We start from the raw sequence: 20,978 nt of genomic DNA on the forward strand, positions 1-20,978 counted from the left end.
AATGAGTGCGCACACTTAGCACTCAAACCACACTGCAACCAGACAAATGCTCAAACACCACCAAATCAGTGCACACACATGACACTCAAGACCACACGACAATCAGTTGAGTGCACACACATGGCACTAAAGATCACACGACAACCAGACAAGTGCACACATACCACCAAGTCAGTGCACACAATATTACATAAAAGTGTAAACACCGAACTACTGTTGACGTGATGACATACAGACAAATCAAAGTTAACTGTTAAAATAAGTACAGATGAGTATGACAACAAAGAAATAAATTAGAATAGATTAAACAATACAATAGTGTTAGGAATAAAGTGTAATGGTTTTGATATGCCAAATTTGTATTTGTAGATCCCCCAATTTTATTTTATAGGTCTAGTAGAGTCTTAGACCATGATCGTGAAATTATTTAATTATGAAAAGAGAAAAACAGAGGAAGATGGATGAAAATAAAAGAAGAAGATCTAAAGCCGAAAATCAAGAATTTGTCTGGAGAAAATGACAAATTGAAGAAGAAGATGAATGAAACAATAATTCACGTCAATGCTACTCAAAGAAGATATCCCAGAAGAATTTCCGTGAAGAAAATTAATGTTGGAAGAATGCATGAAATTGACTTGGAGATCAAGCATCTATGGAAAGAAAGGAGTACATCAAATATGATTGGAGATTTAATCAAAAGCTGTACGGACGAAGTGGATGATGCTTGATATATTATGCGAAATGGCTTAAGTTCGAAACTCACCATTAATAATTTTACAAGGTAAAATTTGAGAAGCAAATTAAATTAATCTGATGAAGTTGGGCGCTAGTTTAAGCTAAGCTTTGGGCGCCGATTACAAGTGGAAATGGGGAAGCAATTGATTACAAGTGGAAATTGGGAAGCAATTGAAATTGGGAGCCAGTTTCACATGAGAATCAATTCAAGATGGTAGTTCGAAGCAATTGAAATTGGGAGCCAGTTTCACATGAGAATCAATTCAAGATGGTAGTTCGAAGCAATTGAGAATCAATTCAAGATGGTAGTTCGAAGCAATTGAAATTGGGAGCCAATTGAGGTTGTAGTATGAGATGCAATTTCAAGTTGGGGACCGATTCAAAGAAGTAGAATTGAAATTGGGAGCCAATTGAGGTTGTAGTATGGGATGCAATTTCAAGTTGGGGACCGATTCAAAGAAGACATGAGAATCAATGTAGAATTGAAATTGGGAGCCAATTGAGGTTGTAGTATGAGATGCAATTTCAAGTTGGGGACCGATTCAAAGAAGTAGAATTGAAATTGGGAGCCAATTGAGGTTGTAGTATGGGATGCAATTTCAAGTTGGGGACCGATTCAAAGAAGACATGAGAATCAATTCAACATGGGAGCCAATGTAGAATTGAAATTGGGAGCCAATTGAGGTTGTAGTATGGGATGCAATTTCAAGTTGGGGACCGATTCAAAGAAGACATGGAGATCAAATTGAATTGAGATGAAATTCAATACCAGGAGAAGTCTGGGAGCCAATTTCGAAGTCAAAGTCAACAATTCAAATTGGGAAGCAATTGGAAGCACCAGGAGCAGTTTGGGAGCCAATTGCAAGTCAAAGTCAATTGGGAGCCAATTACAATGGAGAAATTCAAATTGGGTGCCAATTACAAGCCAGTTTGAAGTCTGAGAACACCCAGACGTGAGAATGAAGAAGATGAAGATGAACTTACAGTGAAAATATTCTCACAAGGAAAAATACTAGTTTAACTAGTATGGGATTAAATTGATGAATATTTTTAAATCCCAAAGATACAAAGACAACTTCAGAGCTAATCAGAGAATCCGTTCTACACCCAGATATTCCCACTCAACGTAAAACCAGAGGAAATATCAGATGAAGTTTGAGAACCCATTTACATGGAGATGAAGCTCTAACAACGGCTAACTTATCCTTTCTGACATCTTTTCAAAAATGAGAGCGTCTCTTTCCAACGGACAGATTCTCATTACCAGCTATAAAATGATGAAGATATGAAGACTTGAAGAATGGCGAAGTGTGAAGAGCATAGAGCAGAAAATTCGAAACTCATCAAGAGATCGAATAGAGCAATTAAGCTTGAAAAGAGCATAGAGAAAAAATCTCATTTGGTACAGAGCATACCAAAAATCTTCAAGTGAGAAGTGAGAAAAGAAAAAGAACTCAGAGAGCTTCAAAAGAGAAAAATTCTGAGAGTTCTTAAACAGAGCAAAGCAGAGCAAAAATATCAAGTGCTTTACTTGATATATTCATAGAGAGAAAACACTCAGAGCTATCAAGAGAAATCATTACAGAGTGTTTATCTTCATCAAAGAGACCTGCGCATCATTGAAGATCATCTACAGAGTCTCAGAAGTTGGAGGCAAGACAACACTTGTTTTGGAGCAAAACAAGAGAAGGGAGGAAAATAGCACGGAGCTGTGAAATCCTGGATTGTCACACGGAGCTGTGAGATCCGAATCAGCAATGTCGGAGGCACTGGGCGTGATTGGTGTGGGCTTGGTGATCAAAGCACCAGATCACGGGATACGTTTCTACCGGAGTGTGGAAGACGGGGGAAAAGTAACGCGGAGTCGTGAAATCCTGGGATAGTAGCGCGGCGACGTGAAACCCGAAGCAGCAGTGTGGTGTCACTGGGCGTGATTAGTGCGGGCTTTGTGATCAAAGCACTAGATCACGGAAATTCATTGTATCTTGGAACCAAGAAGTGGTAGATATAGTGAATTGCTCTTGGAGATAAGAGCAAGTGGAGTAGGAGGATTACACCACCTCGCGAACCACTATAATTGTCTTGTGTTCTTTACTGCTTTCTTTACTTACCGCTCTTTACATATTCGCTCTACACGAGATGTACTGCTCACACAATCTCACACACACTTTATGTTTATTTATTTCCGCTGTGCACCATACTCTAACAATCTAGTTAAGAGTTTTGGTTTATCTCTGGCTTAGCAATTGTTGTGTTGAGTTTGAAAGTCTATTCACCACCCCCCCCCCCCACCCCCTCTCTCTCTAGACTTTCACCTTACCTCTTTTGGGACTAACAATTAGCTCATAGGAGACCGACAAATTATACTATAGATCATGAATAAATATTAATTTTTAAAATACTGAAGGTTCATTATTTAGTAGTATATAAAATAATGAACCTCACCATACAAATAATATATATTCAACAAATGGACATATAATGTATTAAAAATGTACATTTAATATATTAAAAAGTAAAAAGGTACAAATAGGTCATTGAACTCTTTGGGGATAGTAATTAAGTCACCGAACTCGAATAAGCTCCAAATTCATCCATGAACCTGGAAAAAAAAAGAGCAATTAGCATTTTTAGCATGTTAACAACAGGTTTGCGCTGATTGGGATGCCATGTGTATATTTTATTTTATTTTATATTTTATCATTATTATCCTACTAAGCATTTGACCCTCTTATTGGATGTCATGTTTTCCTGATTTAATTTCCTGACGTGTCCGTTACTGTATTTAAAATTAATTTTTAAAATTTTATTTTAATAATTTCAAATAAAATAATTATTTTGATAAAAAAAAAAAAACAGACTCTATGGCTGGCCAGAGACGAAGGGAACCGTCTCTGGCCAGCCAGCCATGGACCCTTCGTTTCCGGCTGGCCATGGAGAAGAAATGGGACCCCTTCGTCTCCAGCCAGCCACGAAAATGAAGGGCCGACCATGGAGACGAGGGTTCCCTTTGTCTCTGGCCAGACTGTTTTTTTTTTAAATTATTTTATTTGAAATTATTAAAATAAAATTTTAAAAATTATTTTTAAATACAGTAATCGACACGTCAGCAGTCCAAACCTGTTGTTAACCTGCTAAAAATGCGAATTGTTCTTTTTTTTCCGAGGTTCATGAATGAATTTGGAGCTTATTCGAGTTCGATGGCTTAATTGTTATCCCCCAAATAGTTCAATGGCCTATTTGTACCTTTTCCCTGTTAAAAATGTACTTTATGTCAATGGTCCACCTTAAGGTCCATCTAGGGGTGTGCAAAACCCGAAGAAATCGAAGAACCCGATCGACCCGAAGACCGGTTCACCCAACCGGTGAAATCTGAACCCGATCAGCGGAAATCGAACCGCTCTTTAAACGACGTCGGCCTATAAGACTTCGGGTAGGGGTGGAAAAATTCACCTGAACCGTCCGATTATCCGATCTAACCTAGGGTTACCTACAGCTAATATGATGAACAAACGCAAATCACATTCAATCAGGAAAGAGATTACACAAGAGAGTCCTATATGAAAGCTACCACTAAAAGCTCTTATACAATAGAATAGACTAGTCAACTATAACAATAGCCACAGACAAATAAACTATATATTATATTATTAATAACACACCCCCTCAAGCACAAGGTTGGAGGGCAACAACGTTGAGCTTGTCTCGTAGAGCCTGATAGCGCGGAGCTGGTAGTGGTTTAGTGAAGATAACGGCCAACTGATCCTTAGTTGAGACAAAACTAACGATGAAATCCCCTGATGCGACCTTGTCTCGTACAAAGTGATAATCAATCTCAACATGTTTCGTACGAGCGTGAAAAACTGGATTTGCTGCTAGGTAAGTGGCCCCTAGATTATCACACCATAGCGTGGCTGGTGAGCCAGAGTGCAACCCTAGTTCACGGAGTAAGGAGATAACCCATGTGACTTCAGCGGAGACATCGGCAAGCCCTTTGTACTCTGCCTCTGTGGAAGACCTGGCAACAGTACGCTGCTTGCGAGAGACCCATGAAACAAGATTGTTTCCAAGGAACACAGCATAGCCACTGGTAGACTTACGGTCGACTGGACATCCAGCCCAGTCTGAGTCAGTGTAGGCATGTAGATCGGAGGAGGCAGATAGTGATAGACGAAGCCCGTAGTCCTGAGTCCCCTTAATGTACCTCAACACTCGTTTGAGTAGTGCCTAGTGGTCGTCAGTCGGAGAATGCATGAACTGACACAACCTGTTTACCGAGTAGGAGAGATCAGGCCTGGTGATGGTTAGATACTGCAGAGCCCCTACAATCCTGCGATATTGAGTCAGGTTCTCAAAAGGAGTTAAGGAGGGGGTAGCCGGTTGAGTTACTGCTGCTGGGGTAGCTAGAGCCTTGCAGTCCGTCATTCCAGACCTCGTGAGGATGTCCTTCATATACCGACACTGAGATAAGACAAAACCATCACCGGAAGGTACATTTTCTATCCCTAGAAAGAAGTGAGGTGTACCAAGATCTCGAATTTTGAAAGCAGTTGACAACTGACCGAGTAAAGTGTCAATTAACGCCGAGTCGTTGCCCATCATGATTATGTCGTCAACGTAGACCAACAAGTAGACCCGTGAGTTTCCCGTTGTATAGTAAAAGAGCGGGACATCGGTTTTGGATGCCAGAAAACCGGTGGATGTCAGAAACTCCTGCAAGCGATTGAACCATGCCCGGGGTGCCTGCTTTAGGCCATATAGAGAACGCTGTAAGTGACAGACGTGACCCGGGTAAGATGGGTCCTCATACCCAGGTGGTTGCTTCATGTATACCGTTTCGGATAGGCGACCGTTCAAGAAGGCGTTGTGGACATCTAGTTGTCGCAACACCCACTTGCATGATACTGCAAGAGAAAACAAAATACGAACAGTAGTCGGCTTGACTACGGGGCTAAAGGTGTCGAAAAAATCTTCACCAGCAACCTAGTTGAACCCTTTTGCCACTAATCGGGCCTTTTAGCGTTCAATGGTCCCATCGGCCTTGCGTTTGGTACGAAAGACCCATTTGCAACCGATAATATTCATATTCGGAGATGCCGGGATGAGTTGACATGTGTTGTTATGCATAAGGGCGTTGAATTCCTGATCCATAGCATCACGCCACTGCGGGTGACCCACAGCCTGGGAGTAGCAAGTGGGGTTCACGGTGGTGTTAAGAGCATAGAACTGCTCGTCTTGGCCTCGAGTTTTGCACCTGGTGCGCATGACATGATCCTCAACCTGAGAACGGGCACGTTTAGTGCGGCCCGGAGGCCGGCCCCGTCTTGCACCAGTCTGAGGTGGCCCTTCTATAGCCGTGGGGGCCGGCTGCTGAGCCAGAGGCAGTTCATTCAGAACCGGGGGATTGACAAGATTTATCATTACGGGCCTGGCTCCCCAAGGGGTAGGAGTAGGATCCGGAGTTGAATCAACCTGCAAAGGAGTCTGCACAGCAAAGGGGAAGATTGATTCATCAAAACGCACATGACGGCAGATAAATATCTTTCCCGTAGTTAAGTCCATACAGCGGTACCCCTTAAAAGAAACCGGGTAACCTAGGAAGACACAAGATGTGGACCGATATTCAATTTTGTGCCGATTGTACAGCCTTAGATACGGGTAACATTTGCACCCGAAGACACGGAAGAAGGTGTATGGAGGTGCTGTTTTATGTAGACGGAAGTGTGATGTTTCATAGGATATAGCAGAGGAGGGCAAACAATTAATTAATTGAGTTGCGGTTTCAAACGCATAATCCCAATATTTTAATGGAGTTGAGCTTTCAGCTAATAAGGCCAAGCCAGTTTCGACAATGTGTCTATTCCGGCGTTCAACACGGCCGTTTTACTCATGGGTATAGGCACACGATTGTCTGTGTGTGATGCCTAAGGACTCGAATATGTTATGTAGGCGACGATACTCACCCCCTAAATCCGACTGTATGGCTTTAATAGAACGGGAAAACCGTCGTTCTACCATCACCCGAAACAAATCAAAAACTTTATAGATATCTGATTTAACCAGCAATAACAAGTACAATCGTCTACAAAACAAAACAAAATAGCAATAACCAGAATCTGAAATAACCAGAGAAGGACCCCAGATATCTATATACAACAAATCTAAAACATTTAAACTTGAAGTATACACTCTATCTAAGGGAAATCGGGATGATTTGCCGAGTTGACACGCGGAACAGATTTGTGACGCATGAGCTTTATTTGACGAGACCGGACAGTGTTTTATGACTCGTTGAAGGGCTTGCTTATGTGGGTGACCCAAACGTTGATGCCAGACTGCAGGCGAAGCTTTTGCTGTTAAGAATGAAAAATGCGACCGTAGCACCAACAATTTATACAACCCGCTTACTGCGGAACCTATAAGGAGTGTTTCCCGAGTAGTGCAGTCCTTCACAAAAAACGAGTCTTTATGAAACTCAAAGAACACATTGTTTTCGTTAGTGAAACGATAAACAGATAGCAGGGATAAAGACAAATTCGGAACAAATAAAATATTTAACATATTTAACAATTTGGAATTAGACGGGATAGCTGTACGACCAACTCGAGAGATATTCAAACCTGCGCCATTGCCTACTTTCAACACGTCACTACCAGTGTAGGGCTCGGAATGTCCGATCATCTACTCGTCCGGCGACGCGTGAGTGGTGGCGCCGGTGTCGGGAAACCAAGCTTCGGATTGGGCAGTGTCAGTCGGTGGTGTTCCCGCGACAGCCATGTGGGCATGCGGCGGTGGCTCGGTGTATCGTTTGTTGCAGAAAACAGCAGTATGACCGTGACTCCTGCATATTTGGCAGCGAGGGCTGCCACGGCCACGACCACTGGACTGCCGACCTCCTCGCCCACGGCCGCGATTGGAGTTGTTCTGTCGCCCACCACGTCCGGATCCTCCGCTGGACTGACCACCACGGCCAGCATACATGGCGACCGGAGCGGCGTTCCCGGACTGATCCATCGCAAATTAATCCCCCTAGATGAAATCTTGCGCTTGCAGAAGATCACCAAGCTGTGATAAAGTCACCGGTGTGCCGGTCACTGTAAGTGCACTCGCCATTGCCCGGAATTCCGGGCGGAGCCCCCTCAAAATGTAGAGAACCTGTTCGTCAAGAGAAAGCCGATGACCGGCCAGGGACAAAGCTTCGACCAACATCTTCGCCTTCCCAAGATACTCCGAGGCTGACATGGCGCCCTGACGGAGCGTCTGGAACTGGCTGAGTAAATTGAGGCATCTAGCCCTGGTAGATGACGCCAGTGATTCATTGATGGAGAGCCAGACATCGCGTGACGTTTCCCGGCTAACAGCTAGCGGCATGACCTCGTCGGCTAGAGACGAGATCAGGAGAGACAGGATCGATTGATCCTGTTGAACCCACGTCGCATGCGCCAGATTAGCGACCATTGAGCCAGCTGGGGTGGTGCCGGAATCGCCTTGCTATGCCGTCGCCGGAAGGGTCGCCGGAGGGCATAGGGTGCTGCTATCAATATATCCTAAGAGCCCCTGACCACGTAAGAAGGGTATTATTTGAGTGCGCCAAAATAAAAAATTTCTATTGTTTAATTTTATGGAAACAAAGTGATGCGCTGCGTTTAGGGAGTTCCCGGTGGTTTGTGATGGAGGGGTGGTGGTTACGGTACGTTCAGAGGAATTTGTCGACATGGTACGGTGGTGGAGAAAAAACAGGGTAGGATTCCTAGCCTAACGCTAACTGATACCAGATGAACAAACGCAAATCACATTCAATCAGGAAAGAGATTACACAAGAGAGTCCTATAGGAAAGCTACCACTAAAAGCTCCTATACAATAGAATAGACTAGTCAACTATAACAATAGCCACAGAAAAATAAACTATATATTATATTATTACTAACAAATATGATACGGCGTCGTTTAGCCTTAGTATTATTATTATTATTATTATTATTATTATTATAATATATATATATATATATATATATATATATATATATATATATATATATATATATATATTGATAAGGTTGGAGACTTCATATCTCTCCTCATTTGCCCTTCGCGCAGTTGAAGCTAGGGTTTCTCTCATTCTCTGTCTCTCTCACCCTCTCACCCTCTCAGTCTCTCACTCTCTGAGTCTCTGAGATTTCTCTCCATTCTCCATTTGCGAATTGCGATTCTGAATTTCTAATTTCTCTCAACACACTACTCTGAATCTCTCACTCTCTGAGATTCATCCGTTGTGTAGTCCGGTACTTCGGTGGTTTGGTCTTAGTCTCTCAGGTCTGGTGGAAACCCTTGTTGCTGGTGCTGTGACTGTTGTCGTCGACCTCGACTGGTGATATCTATAAAAAGAAGCCCTTTTTCTCCGGGGTATCTGTGAGAAACGAAGTAAATTGTCTAACCCTAGTTTTTTAAATTTGATTTCCTAAAGTTGCTATGATATTATGCGAATTTGTGATATGTTATGTGACTTATGTCACTTATGTGAATATCTGGTGAAAATATTGAGTTATTGCAAACCCTAGTTTTATACTGTAATTACTGTCAGTTTGTGAAATGTTTTGAAGCATTTTGTGAGAATTTGTAATATGTTTTGTGAATATATGGTGGAAGCACTGACTTATTGATTGTTTATTGAAAACCCTAGTTTGATACTGTTAGTTTGTGAAATGTTTTTCTCATTTTGTGGGAATTTATGATATGTTCTGTGACTTATGTCACATATCTGGTGGAAGCACTGACTTATTGACTGTGTATTGCAAACCCTAATTTTATAATTTATACTGTCAGTTTTTGAAATGTTTTTGTCATACTCTGAGTCTATGTCTCAGAGAAATTGTGATATACTGATGTGGTGGAAGCCCATAAGTAGTGAAATCCAGATAATGATGCCTGATGAACATGAGGCCATGAGTTGTATATTAATTATAATAGTCTTTGACTCTCTGCCTCTGGAAAGGGAAATTAAAACCCTAAATCTGGATTTCAGTAAAAAAAATGTCACGTTTATGGATGTATGCCCTTAATGGTTTTGAAAATGGTGACACAAAGTAAAATAAATAAAAACAATTATGTATTCTTTGAAAATGATGACACAAAATGTGTCTGATTTTGGAATGGTTTCTGCTTTCATGCTCTGTGATTCTGTGTAATTGTATGGCTGACTGTGTGACTGTCTATTATTCTTGAATATGAACCATACTTATGTGTACTGATAGTTAACCATTTCTTAGATGGAAAATATCAGTATGCCTAGTAGTTAACCTCCCAACTGTTTAGTAGAGGGACCTTCAGAAGTGGAAGCCCAAACTGTTGAGCAAAATGATTAACAGAATGTGCAACCTCCTGCTGTAGTTCCTGAAAAGAAGAGGAAGTAGGTTGATTCTAGATCCAGAGTATGAGATCATTTTGAGAAAATAAATGACAATAATGGTGTTACTGTCAAAGCCAAGTGTATTTACTGTGCAAAAGTATATCAGTGTGAGTCAAAAAAACATGGTACATCTTCCTTAAGAAACCACATGTTGAGTTGTCTGAAAAATCCTTACTCCAAGAACACTAGGCAGTCTCTTTTAACATTTCAAGCTATTACATCTTCTGATTCTGCTCAGCCTACTGTGGGGGGAAATAGGGACCTGGGTATTTAATCAAGAGTCAATTAGGAGGGCCATGGTTGAAATGATAATCATTGATGGACTCCCCTTTAGATTTTTGGAGGGAATAGGTTTCAAGAGGTTCATAGCTATTGCTTGCCCTAGGTTTATAGTTCCATCTAGATGGACTATAAGTAGGGACATCCTAGTTGTCTATGAAGAAGAGAGACTAAAACTGAAGGCATTTTAAAGGGGAAGCAGTCATAGGGTTAGTATCACAAATGACTCTTGGACATCCATCCTTAGGATTAACTACATGGTGGTCACTGCCCATTTCATTGATTCTGAGTGGAAGCTTCACAAGAAAATCATTGCATTTCTCCCTATTACCTCTCACAAAGGTGAATATATAGCCAAAGACCTAGAAACTTGTTTGCTAGAGTGGGGACTTAGGAATGTCTTTTCTGTGACTGTTGATAATGCCTCATCCAATGACATTGCTATGAGGTTTCTAGGAATGTCTTTTCTATGACTGTTGATAATGCCTCATCCAATGACATTGCTATGGGGTTTCTAAAGAAAAAATTGGATTCTTGGGGAACATCTACTGTGAAGGCAAAGTATATTCACATGAGATGCATTGCCCATATCTTGAACTTGGCAGTTCAAGATGGTTTGAAAGACTGTGATAGTTCTGTTAAGAAGGTTAGGGAGGTGGTCAGATATGTTAGAAACTCTCCTGCTATGCTTAAGAAGTTCAGGGATTTGGCTGATTTCTTGAGTATTGAACGAAGGTCTTCTTTGTGTTTAGATGTTCCAACCAGATGGAACTCTATCTATTTGTTGTTGCAATCTGCATTAAATTACCAGAAAGTGTTTGAATCTTTGGAATCTGATTGTTCTTTCAAGGTTGACTTGAGTAATTCTATTCCTGATTTTATGGACTAGGAATCAGTTGGCAGTTTGGTCCAGTTATTGAAGTGTTTTTATGACATGACCATTAGAATTTCTGGTTCTTTATATGTCGCCTCAAACACATTCTTTATTGAGATTTATGATCTGTACTGCCTGTTGAAGGGCATGGTGGAAGCTGGTGGGGCAGTGGGTGATATGGGGAAAAATATGAAGGCAAAATTTGAGAAGTATTGGGGTGATGTTGATAAAATGAATCTAATGATTTTATTTATTTATTTATTTTTTGCAAATATTCTAGACCCTAGGGACAAGTTAGAGTATATGCCTACTTAGCTTAATCATATGTATGGTGAGGAAAAGGGTAAATCATACTATGTGAAAGTGCTTGCTGCTCTGACTACGTTGTTTGATGATTATTCTGTCAGTTGTAACCCTATTGGTGTGAGTTATGTCCCTTCTGTTCCTGTTTCTGTTTAGTCTTCATCTGCCTCTTCTGTTTCTGTTGGGAAGCCACAACATTTACTCAAGTCCCAAATTAAAAAACAAAGATTGGAGTCTGGGGGTAAGAAACAAACTGAGTTGGATATGTACTTGAGTGAGGCAATAGTTGAAGAGGCAGAATATTTTGTTATACTTGGATGGTGGAAGATTCACTCTGCCATTCCAATCTCAACTGTTGCCTCAGAATCTGTCTTCAATACATCTGGGAGAGTATTGGATCCTTTAAGGAGTTCATTAACTCCAAAAATTGTGAAAGCATTGGTGTACACAGGATTGGCTTAGAATGCAAGATATTCCTTTATGTATTGAGGAGAATTTGGAAGAGTTGGAGATGTTTGAAAAAGGTATAACTTTAGTCTTTAGGTCTTTAGTCATTAGTGTTTTATTGTTTTTACTGTTTTATACTTATATGTTAAATTGTTAATACTTTTAACTTTTGTTTACTTTGCATAGTTAAGTGGTGATGGTGGAAGTGGGAGGTCTCTTGGTTCTACACTTGCTACGATTCCTGTAATGTTATTCTCTACATTACTTGATAACATTGATTTACTTATGTAGTTCTGTCTAATTTTATTGCAATCTTTTACAGTATTTGACTCAATTGCAATCTACTCTCACTTGGTATTTTTTGAGCCCACTGTGACTGATGTTATTAGTTACTGGCTTGATCATTCATCTATTTCTTACACTGGACATCTGTAACTCTGTAAGTATGAAGGCCCGGTACTCTGTAAGTATGAAGGCCTGGTAACTTTTACTAAGTTGCTGCCTCAAGTCCCTTGGGCATTTGGTTGGTAATGTATGAACTATTTTAGTATGTTTGTTCCCTTTTAAGTTGGCAATGATGAAGCTTCCACCTTTAATCTGAAAAGGATTAAGTTGGTGAGTTGCAATATACTTAAGTTATATTGAAGCAATTTGCCCTTAATCCAAATTGATATGGAAAAAATGCTTACTGAGCCAAAATTAATATAATCCCTTCTCTGTGTTTCATTTTTTTAGAATTCTAATGGACAGAGTTGTTGACATAAGACATATTGTCAAATTCTAGTCAAACAAGGAATTCTTAATCAAACAAGAGTTAGGAATTATATTCCTAATCTAAAGAGGATTGACAATCCTAATCCTATCTATACCTCGTCTCTTGACCTATAAAAGGAGCCGCTCCACAACTCATCAATCACGCTTTCAACACCTAACTGTGAGCACGAGAGTCCCTGAGAAGAGATACCCAAACCCCCTTGAAAAGTAGTACAAGTGTTTAGGTCACAATAGTTTGATAGGATCTCATATTGTGTAATCCCAGTTCCCTAAACCAAGTGTACTTTAAATATCGTGCTTTTAGTGGATTTAGGCAAATTCTCAACTCGAGAAGTGCCTCGCAGTTTAGGGTTGTTTGCCCAAACTGCGTTATAAATTAATTGTGTCACAACGCCACAGAATCCATCATCTATATTAATTTCAATTGGTATCAGAGCAGGTCTACTCAAGTTATTAGCAGGATCCAAATGGAGTTCCCAAGAGAAGGTCTTTCAAACAATAGACCACCGGCTCTACTTGGCACAAACTTCTCCTACTGGAAAGCTCGAATGCAGATATATATTCTAGCACAAGGAGAAGGCGTCTGGAATGCAATAGAAAACGAATGGAAAACTCCAGTCGATGACAAAGGAAATACAAAACCTAGAGTTGATTGGAGTGAAGAAGAAAGAACTGAATATGACTTTAACTCAAAAGCTATGAATGCAATATATGGAGCGATAAGAGAAGACACATTTAAGCTAATCGCATCAACTCGCATAGCCAAAATTGCATGGGATATATTGTGCGATCATCATGAAGGAAACACAACTGTAAGACAATCTAAGCTTCAGATGATACAAACTGAGTTTGAAAACCTGAAAATGGAAGAGGAAGAAAACATCACCCAATTCAGTGCCAGAGTTTTAAGCATATCCGGAGATGCATTCAACCTAGGCGAACCTATACCCGAACATAGGATCGTCAAAAAGGTACTACGTTCACTACCTGGGAGATTCCAAATGAAGGTCACCGCTATCCAAGAAAATAAAGATCTGAACACGTACAAACTTAGTGACCTAATAGGAAATCTTCAAACCTATGAACTTGAGATGTTACAAAGCCAGAAAAACAATGGTAAAGGAATAGCACTGCAATCCAGACAAGAAGAGAACTCAGAAACTGATTCAGAAACCTTGGAGCAATCAATCGCCCTATTAACAAAGAATTTTAACCGAGTTCTCAAAAAGTTTAACAAGTCCAGGAATAAAATTTTTCCAAACAGCCAAGGAAATTCTACGAATCAAAAACCATCCAATCCAAAGAGAAGAGATAATACAATTACGGAAGGAATACAGTGCTATGAGTGCAAAGGCTTTGGACACATTCAATCAGAATGCGCCACATACTTGAAAAGGAAGAATAAAACATATATAACAACCCTGACTGATGACTCAGATAGTGAAGAAGATGACAGCAACACAAACTTTGTGGCCTTCACTGCCAGTCATGAAGACAACAATAGTGATGACATGCAAGAATTACTAGAAGCATACACTCAATTAAATGCCAAATGGGAACAGATCATCAAGAAAAACTTAGAGCTCATGTAAGATAATCATTATTTGAAAAATGAAAAGGAACGAATAGAAAAGCAATACGAGGAAACTCAACACGAACTGTTAGATGCAAAAACCAGAGAAGCTAAACTACTACAGGAAATTAAGGAGCTTACTGAAAGACCCAGGACTCCAAACACGGACACCAGTGAGAATAACCAACCTGAAATACAGGAAGTGTCGCAACAGCACTTCCGACATCGAAGAAGAATAAGGTGCTACTACTGTCACAAACTAGGACACATCAAAGCACATTGCTACAAGAGACAAAATGATTATTACTACAGACAAAACAACAGAGCATGGCCACCACACAACAGAAATAATAGCAAGAAAGCCTGGGGTAAGAAAAGACCAAAATGTTGCATACACCTCCAAAACAAACAAAGAGCATGATATATGGTATTTTGATAGCGGATGTTCCAGGCATATGACTGGAAATCCAGAGAATTTAGAGAACATACACTATAAGGATGAAGGATATGTTACCTTTGGAGATGGAGGAAAAGGAAAAATTGTTGCAAATGGAACTCTGAGTGTGCATGGACTGCCAAAACTGTCAAAAGTATTCCTAGTACAAGGGCTAAAAGCAAACTTGATTAGTATAAGTCAACTGTGTGAAGATGAACTTAAAGTGGAATTCACAAAAAATAGTTGCAACGTTCTTAATCAGAATCATGAATGTGTTATGGTCGGAAGAAAATCCACGAATAAATGCTACACATGGGACGGTGATCTATCTTGTCTACAAACAACCGTCAATCAAACACAATTATGGCACCAACGGATGGGTCACATAAACTTTCATGACATGAAAAAGGGTTTGAAGAAGGGAGCCTATTGAGGAGTCCCAACACTTGACATTGATGAAAACAAAAAATGTGATGTATGCCTTGAGAACAAAATAACCCGAACAGTCCATAAGAAGACCGCAGGAATACACACTTCTAGAATCCTAGAACTACTTCACATGGACTGATTTGGACCAACTCAGACAGAAAGCATAGGAGGAAAGAGATATGTCTATGTAACAGTTGATGACTACTCAAGATTCACATGGGTAAACTTTCTTAGAGAAAAATCTGAAGCATTTGCAACTTTCAAAACCCTCATTATCAAAATTCAGAATGAAAAAGAGGGAAGAATAGGAAAAATTATTCGCCTAAGAAGTGATCATGGAAGAGAGTTCGAGAATTCAAAATTCAAAGAATACTGCACAGAAAATGGAATTCATCATGAGTTCTCCGCACCAAAAACACCCCAACAAAATGGGGTAGTTGAACAAAAGAATCGAACCATCCAAGAAATGGCAAGAGTCCTCTTAAATCACAAAAGACTTCCATCAAAATTCTGGGCAGAAGCAGTTAACACAGCATGTTACTTGATAAACCGAGTATTCATTCGAAAAGAAATCAACATGACACCATATCAAATCTGGAAAGGAAGAACACCAAATTTAAAACACACACATGTGTTTGGAAGCAAATGCTATATTCTAAAAGATAGAGAACCATTGGGAAAGTTTGATATCAAAGGAGATGAAGGGATCTTCCTAGGATACTCCTCAAACAGCCGGGCATATCGAGTATATAACCTTAGGACAAACACTGTTATGGAATCTATCAATGTTGTGGTCAATGACACAACAGAAGATTTCCCCAAAAATGATGAAGAGATAACTGGTGTTGAAACAGCAGTTCCAACTTCACACAACTAGAAATCAGAACCAGAAACATTAGAAAAAGAAGAAGCTGTAGATCTTGAAGAAAAAGAAGAACCACACCGCTGATGAAACCAGGGTACAGAAAAACCATCCAATAGAGAACATCATAGGAGGACTAAATGAAGGAATCAGGATTAGAGGAAAGAAACGAGACTATCAAAAAATGGAAGAAGGAGACTATGACTACTGCTACACCTCAAAAACTGAACCCAAAAACATCACGGAAGCCCTAAAAGATGAATTTTGGGTAGAAGCCATGCAAGAAGAATTACAGCAATTCGAGAGACACAATGACTGGGAGTTAGTCCCTAAACCGGAACATGCCAATATCATAGGGACAAAATGGATTTACAAAAATAAAACGGATGAACAAGGAAACATCATATGTAACAAAGCCCGACTAGTAGCTCAAAGATACACTCAAGTAGAAGGAACAGACTTCGAGGAAACATTCACCCCAGTAGCCAGAATTGAATCAATCCGCTACTCATAGCAGTAGCTTGCATACTCAAGATAAAACTCTACCAAATAGATGTGAAAACTGCATTTCTGAATGGACATCTAAAAGAAGAGGTCTATGTTGCTCAACCAAAAGGATTTGAAGACCCCCATTTTCCACAAAGAGTTTTTAAACTTAACAAAGCACTATACGGACTAAAACAAGCACCACGGGCTTGGTACGAACGCCTCACTGATTTCCTAGTCAAAAAGGGTTACACAAGAGGTAGCGTGGACAAAACCCTATTCGTCAAACACTATGATCAAGACATAGTCATTGCCCAAATCTATGTTGATGACATAGTATTTGGCTCAACACTTGAGGTCCACAAAAACCAATTCATCATCAACATGGAAGGAGAATTTGAGATGAGCATGGTTGGGGAACTAACATACTTTCTTGGTCTACAAATCAGACAACTGGACAATGGAATCTTTATTTCTCAAAGCAAATATGCCAAAAATTTAGTCAAAAGATTCGGTCTAGAAGAAAGCAAAGTTGTCAGAACACCTGTTCCAACAACAGAGAGAATATCAAGGGATACGAAGGGAAAACCGGTTGAACAAACCCTATATCGAAGCATGATAGGAGGGTACCTGTATCTAACTGCTAGCAGACCAGATCTAAGCTTTGCAGTAGGAATTTGTGCAAGATACCAAGCCAATCCAACCGAGCAACATTTAAAAGCGGTCAAAAGAATCATTAAATACATGAAAGGGACATCCGATCTAGGAATATGGTATTCATTTGACACCAATCATCATCTCTCAGCTTATTGTGATGCTAATTGGGCAGGTAACATAGATGACAGAAAAAGTACGTCAGGAGGATGTTTTTTCCTAGGTACTAATCTAGTATCATGGATCAGCAAGAAACAAAGCTCTATTTCCCTATCAACAGCAGAGGCCGAATATATTGCAGCAGGAAGCTGTTGCACACAACTACTTTGGATGAAACAGATGCTAGAAGACTATGGAATGCAACAATCAACCATGACAATCTACTGTGACAATAAGAGCGCAATAGATATTTCAAAAAACCCAGTCCAACACTCAAGGACAAAACACATAGACATCAGACATCACTTCATAAGGGAATTAGTTGAAGATGAAATCATCAGTCTTACTCACATAAGTACAGAAAGACAACTAGCAGATATTTTAACCAAAGCTCTAGATGGGAATAGATACACAAAACTAAGAGCTGAAATGGGCCTGTGTATCCTATAATACTCACCAATTAAAAGAGAAACACATGGGCCCAATCCACAAAACAAGTCCGTCAACCCAAAACCGGCCCATGTCTGTACCATTACACCGCCCCTTCACAAAAGCCCAAACCCGGATCCATACCTCAGAAGCCCCAAATCCAAAACAGAGTCATCATTTTCACCCGATCCACTCAACTCCCACCTGAGAAATCACCATCCATCCTCAACCTTCATACAATAGTAACCATGGTGAGAACCAGAAATCAGAGAATGGGAAAGTTACCTCGAAGAGGAACAACCAATAGCACCTCAAAACACACCGGCACTGGAGAATCATCGAACCCTGTATGTGTCGAAGAAGAGAATTCCGCCAACATTGTGATGGATCCTGTTCCGATAGCTAGAGTACCATTCGGAAAACCCCAAGAACAAAGCACCAATCCTCCAGGTAACTCGAATCTCCCACTGATAGATCATGAGGAAACCCCTATACCCATGCCCATTGCGGCTGATTTCAGAGACAATAGGATCGTTGTTCTAAATGATATAGTGGTACAACTTCGGTTTTCCATAAACCAAGGCTGGGAACCGGATATGGGTTCCTATGTCAGCTCCGAACAAGAGGACAATCCAAGGGAATCAGAAGTTGAGGGACACACAGATCCTCACAATCACGAGGAAGTACATCCCTCAAGTCCTAACATTGATGAACAAACCGTAATTGAAGAAACCCCCAATCCAATTCCTCAGGTCTCCAAAAACCCTAGAAAGAGGAAAATGCCTGACCCATATGAAGGAGCTGATCCAAGGGCCAAAAGGCCAAGTGACTTCCCAGTACGTGCATGCCCTCCTCAAAGACCACCAAACATCCCACCGAAACCCACTAGAACCAAGAAACCAAGAAATCAAGAAATGTCAACACAGAGGATGAACAAAACTGGGTACCAAATGATGAAATTGAGCCCTCTGGCTGTGAGAAAATAAGAACCCGAGCCCAAAAGAAAACCAATCTAGAGAGAAAACAGCCACAAATCACCAAAGTGTCCATCAAAGCAAAGGGAAAACAAAAGGCAACTGCCAAAGAAAAAGGGAAACAGAAAGTAGTTAGCACTGATGATGACCTGTCAAACCTACCCAACCCACACAGTACAACCTTTCTAAGTAAAGAGTCTGGAAAATTATGGAATAGAATTGTGGAGAAAAGGATTATAAACCAAAAAATTCTGGACACAAACAAACTGGACAACTCAGAACAGATCCAAGAAGCCCTCATCACAAACCAACTCCTAGGAACAGTCACCAATATAGAACCTTATGATGAGGAAGTAATCCAGGAATTCTACTGTAACCTAACCAAATCCACCACAATTCCCAGTAGTCCTATGTATGGCAAAATATATGTGAGAGGGAAATTATATGAGTTCACACCAGACACAATTAACAACTACCTTGGAACATCTGAGATTGAGCAAGAAATTGAACTAAATAGTGAACAAGTAGCCAAGGAACTCACAGCAGGAAATGTTAGCTTTGAAAAGAACAAAATCAAAGCAGCTTCTCTTACCAGCAAGTATGCAATCCTACAGAAGATAGCCCTTGCAAACTGGATGCCCTCACTTCATGAATCCACAGTAAAATGGACCCTAGCAGAACTGCTGTACAAAATAGGAAAAGGAGTGAAAACCAACATGGGTTCAATCATTCATGCACAAATCACAAATCTAGCATAAGATACCAAATCCAACACCTCCCTAGTCTTTCCAAGCCTCATTTTTTCAATCCTGACAAAACAGGGCCTCAAGACTCAAGGATCCAAGACCACAGTCAAGAACTTCAACACAACTGTCAAACTAAGGAAGGGAAACCACCAAAATGATCTTAAATCCACAGCTCCAAATAACAACCCACTTGACTCAAAAACACTGATCACTTATTTTAAAGGCAGATTGACAGAATTGGAAGCCTCAGAAAAACAACTACTGAGAAGACACATGATCATCAAGGAAGAAAAAGCTGAAATAATAGAATGGCTGGCAGTATTAAAGGCAGAAATTGAAGATAACCAAGAGCAAGGAACAGAAGAAGATATTCAAGAACACTCTGAGGAATCAGAAAATGAAGATAATCAAAGTCAAAACCAAGGATCAGAAGAAGACATCCAAGAAAGAGGTGCTGAAACACCAGTTTCAACACCAGAACCAGGAGAAAGAGAATAACTCATGTTTTTAGCAAAAAAGGGGGAGAAACAGACAGACAACCACCTCATGTTGTGATTATGTATTGTGTATTGTCTACTGATAGGCAGACTTCTTTTTGCTGTTCCCTCTTTTGTGCACCAGAAGAATGATAGACAAGCAGAACAAGACCACCTTTTGCTTTCTTTTTCTGTGCTTACTGGCAGACTCAACTAGAAGAATCAAACAACAGGCAAATTTTTTTTTCAAAAAGTCAGACATAAGTACTAGGCAAATTCTCTTTTAAAAGAGTCAAATGATCACCCACATTTACTGCCGCAAATTAAGGGGGAGATCCACTGATTAAGGGGGAGACACCTCCACGTGTCAACTCTAGATTAATAAACAAAAGGGGATCAAGGTTTTTGCTAAAATTTGACAAAGGGGGAGAATGTTGACATAAGACATATTGTCAAATTCTAGTCAAACAAGGAATTCTTAATCAAACAAGACTTAGGAATTATATTCCTAATCTAAAGAGGATTGACAATCCTAATCCTATCTATACCTCGTCTCTTGACCTATAAAAGGAGCCGCTCCACAACTCATCAATCACGTTTTCAACACCTAACTGTGAGCACAAGAGTCCCTGAGAAGAGATACCCAAACCCCCTTGAAAAGTAGTACAAGTGTTTAGGTCACAATAGTTTGATAGGATCTCATATTGTGTAATCCCAGTTCCCTAAACCAAGTGTACTTTAAATATCGTGCTTTTAGTGGATTTAGGCAAATTCTCAACTCGAGAAGTGCCTCGCAGTTTAGGGTTGTTTGCCCAAACTGCGTTATAAATTAATTGTGTCACAACGCCTGTTTCAACGCCACAGAATCCATCATCTATATTAATTTCAAGAGTAATGGTACTGGCACCCGACCCAGATCATAAGCAGCATCTGAC

General features: G+C 40.2%; 3 protein-coding genes across 3 annotated transcripts; 1 reads left to right on the forward strand and 2 right to left on the reverse strand.

Annotated features, from left to right (window-relative positions):
- Positions 1–4,401: 4,401 nt before the first annotated feature.
- Positions 4,402–5,562, reverse strand: LOC109183378 (uncharacterized mitochondrial protein AtMg00810-like). The gene is made up of 2 exons (XM_019333459.1): positions 5,011–5,562; positions 4,402–4,962 (listed from the first exon to the last, which is right to left on the reverse strand). The coding sequence occupies exons 1-2, from the start codon at positions 5,560–5,562 to the stop codon at positions 4,402–4,404; spliced, it is 1,113 nt and encodes a 370-aa protein (XP_019189004.1).
- A 1,854-nt stretch (positions 5,563–7,416) lies between these two features.
- On the reverse strand, positions 7,417–7,749 carry LOC109183379. Its single transcript, XM_019333460.1, has one exon. It carries the CDS (start codon positions 7,747–7,749, stop codon positions 7,417–7,419), a length of 333 nt encoding a protein of 110 aa, XP_019189005.1.
- A 10,346-nt stretch (positions 7,750–18,095) lies between these two features.
- Positions 18,096–20,065, forward strand: LOC109183381. The gene is made up of 3 exons (XM_019333461.1): positions 18,096–18,672; positions 18,774–19,480; positions 19,643–20,065. The coding sequence occupies exons 1-3, from the start codon at positions 18,096–18,098 to the stop codon at positions 20,063–20,065; spliced, it is 1,707 nt and encodes a 568-aa protein (XP_019189006.1).
- Positions 20,066–20,978: the final 913 nt, after the last annotated feature.

Source organism: Ipomoea nil, unplaced genomic scaffold (assembly GCF_001879475.1).
Source record: "Ipomoea nil cultivar Tokyo-kokei standard unplaced genomic scaffold, Asagao_1.1 scaffold1125, whole genome shotgun sequence".
NCBI lineage: Eukaryota > Viridiplantae > Streptophyta > Magnoliopsida > Solanales > Convolvulaceae > Ipomoea > Ipomoea nil.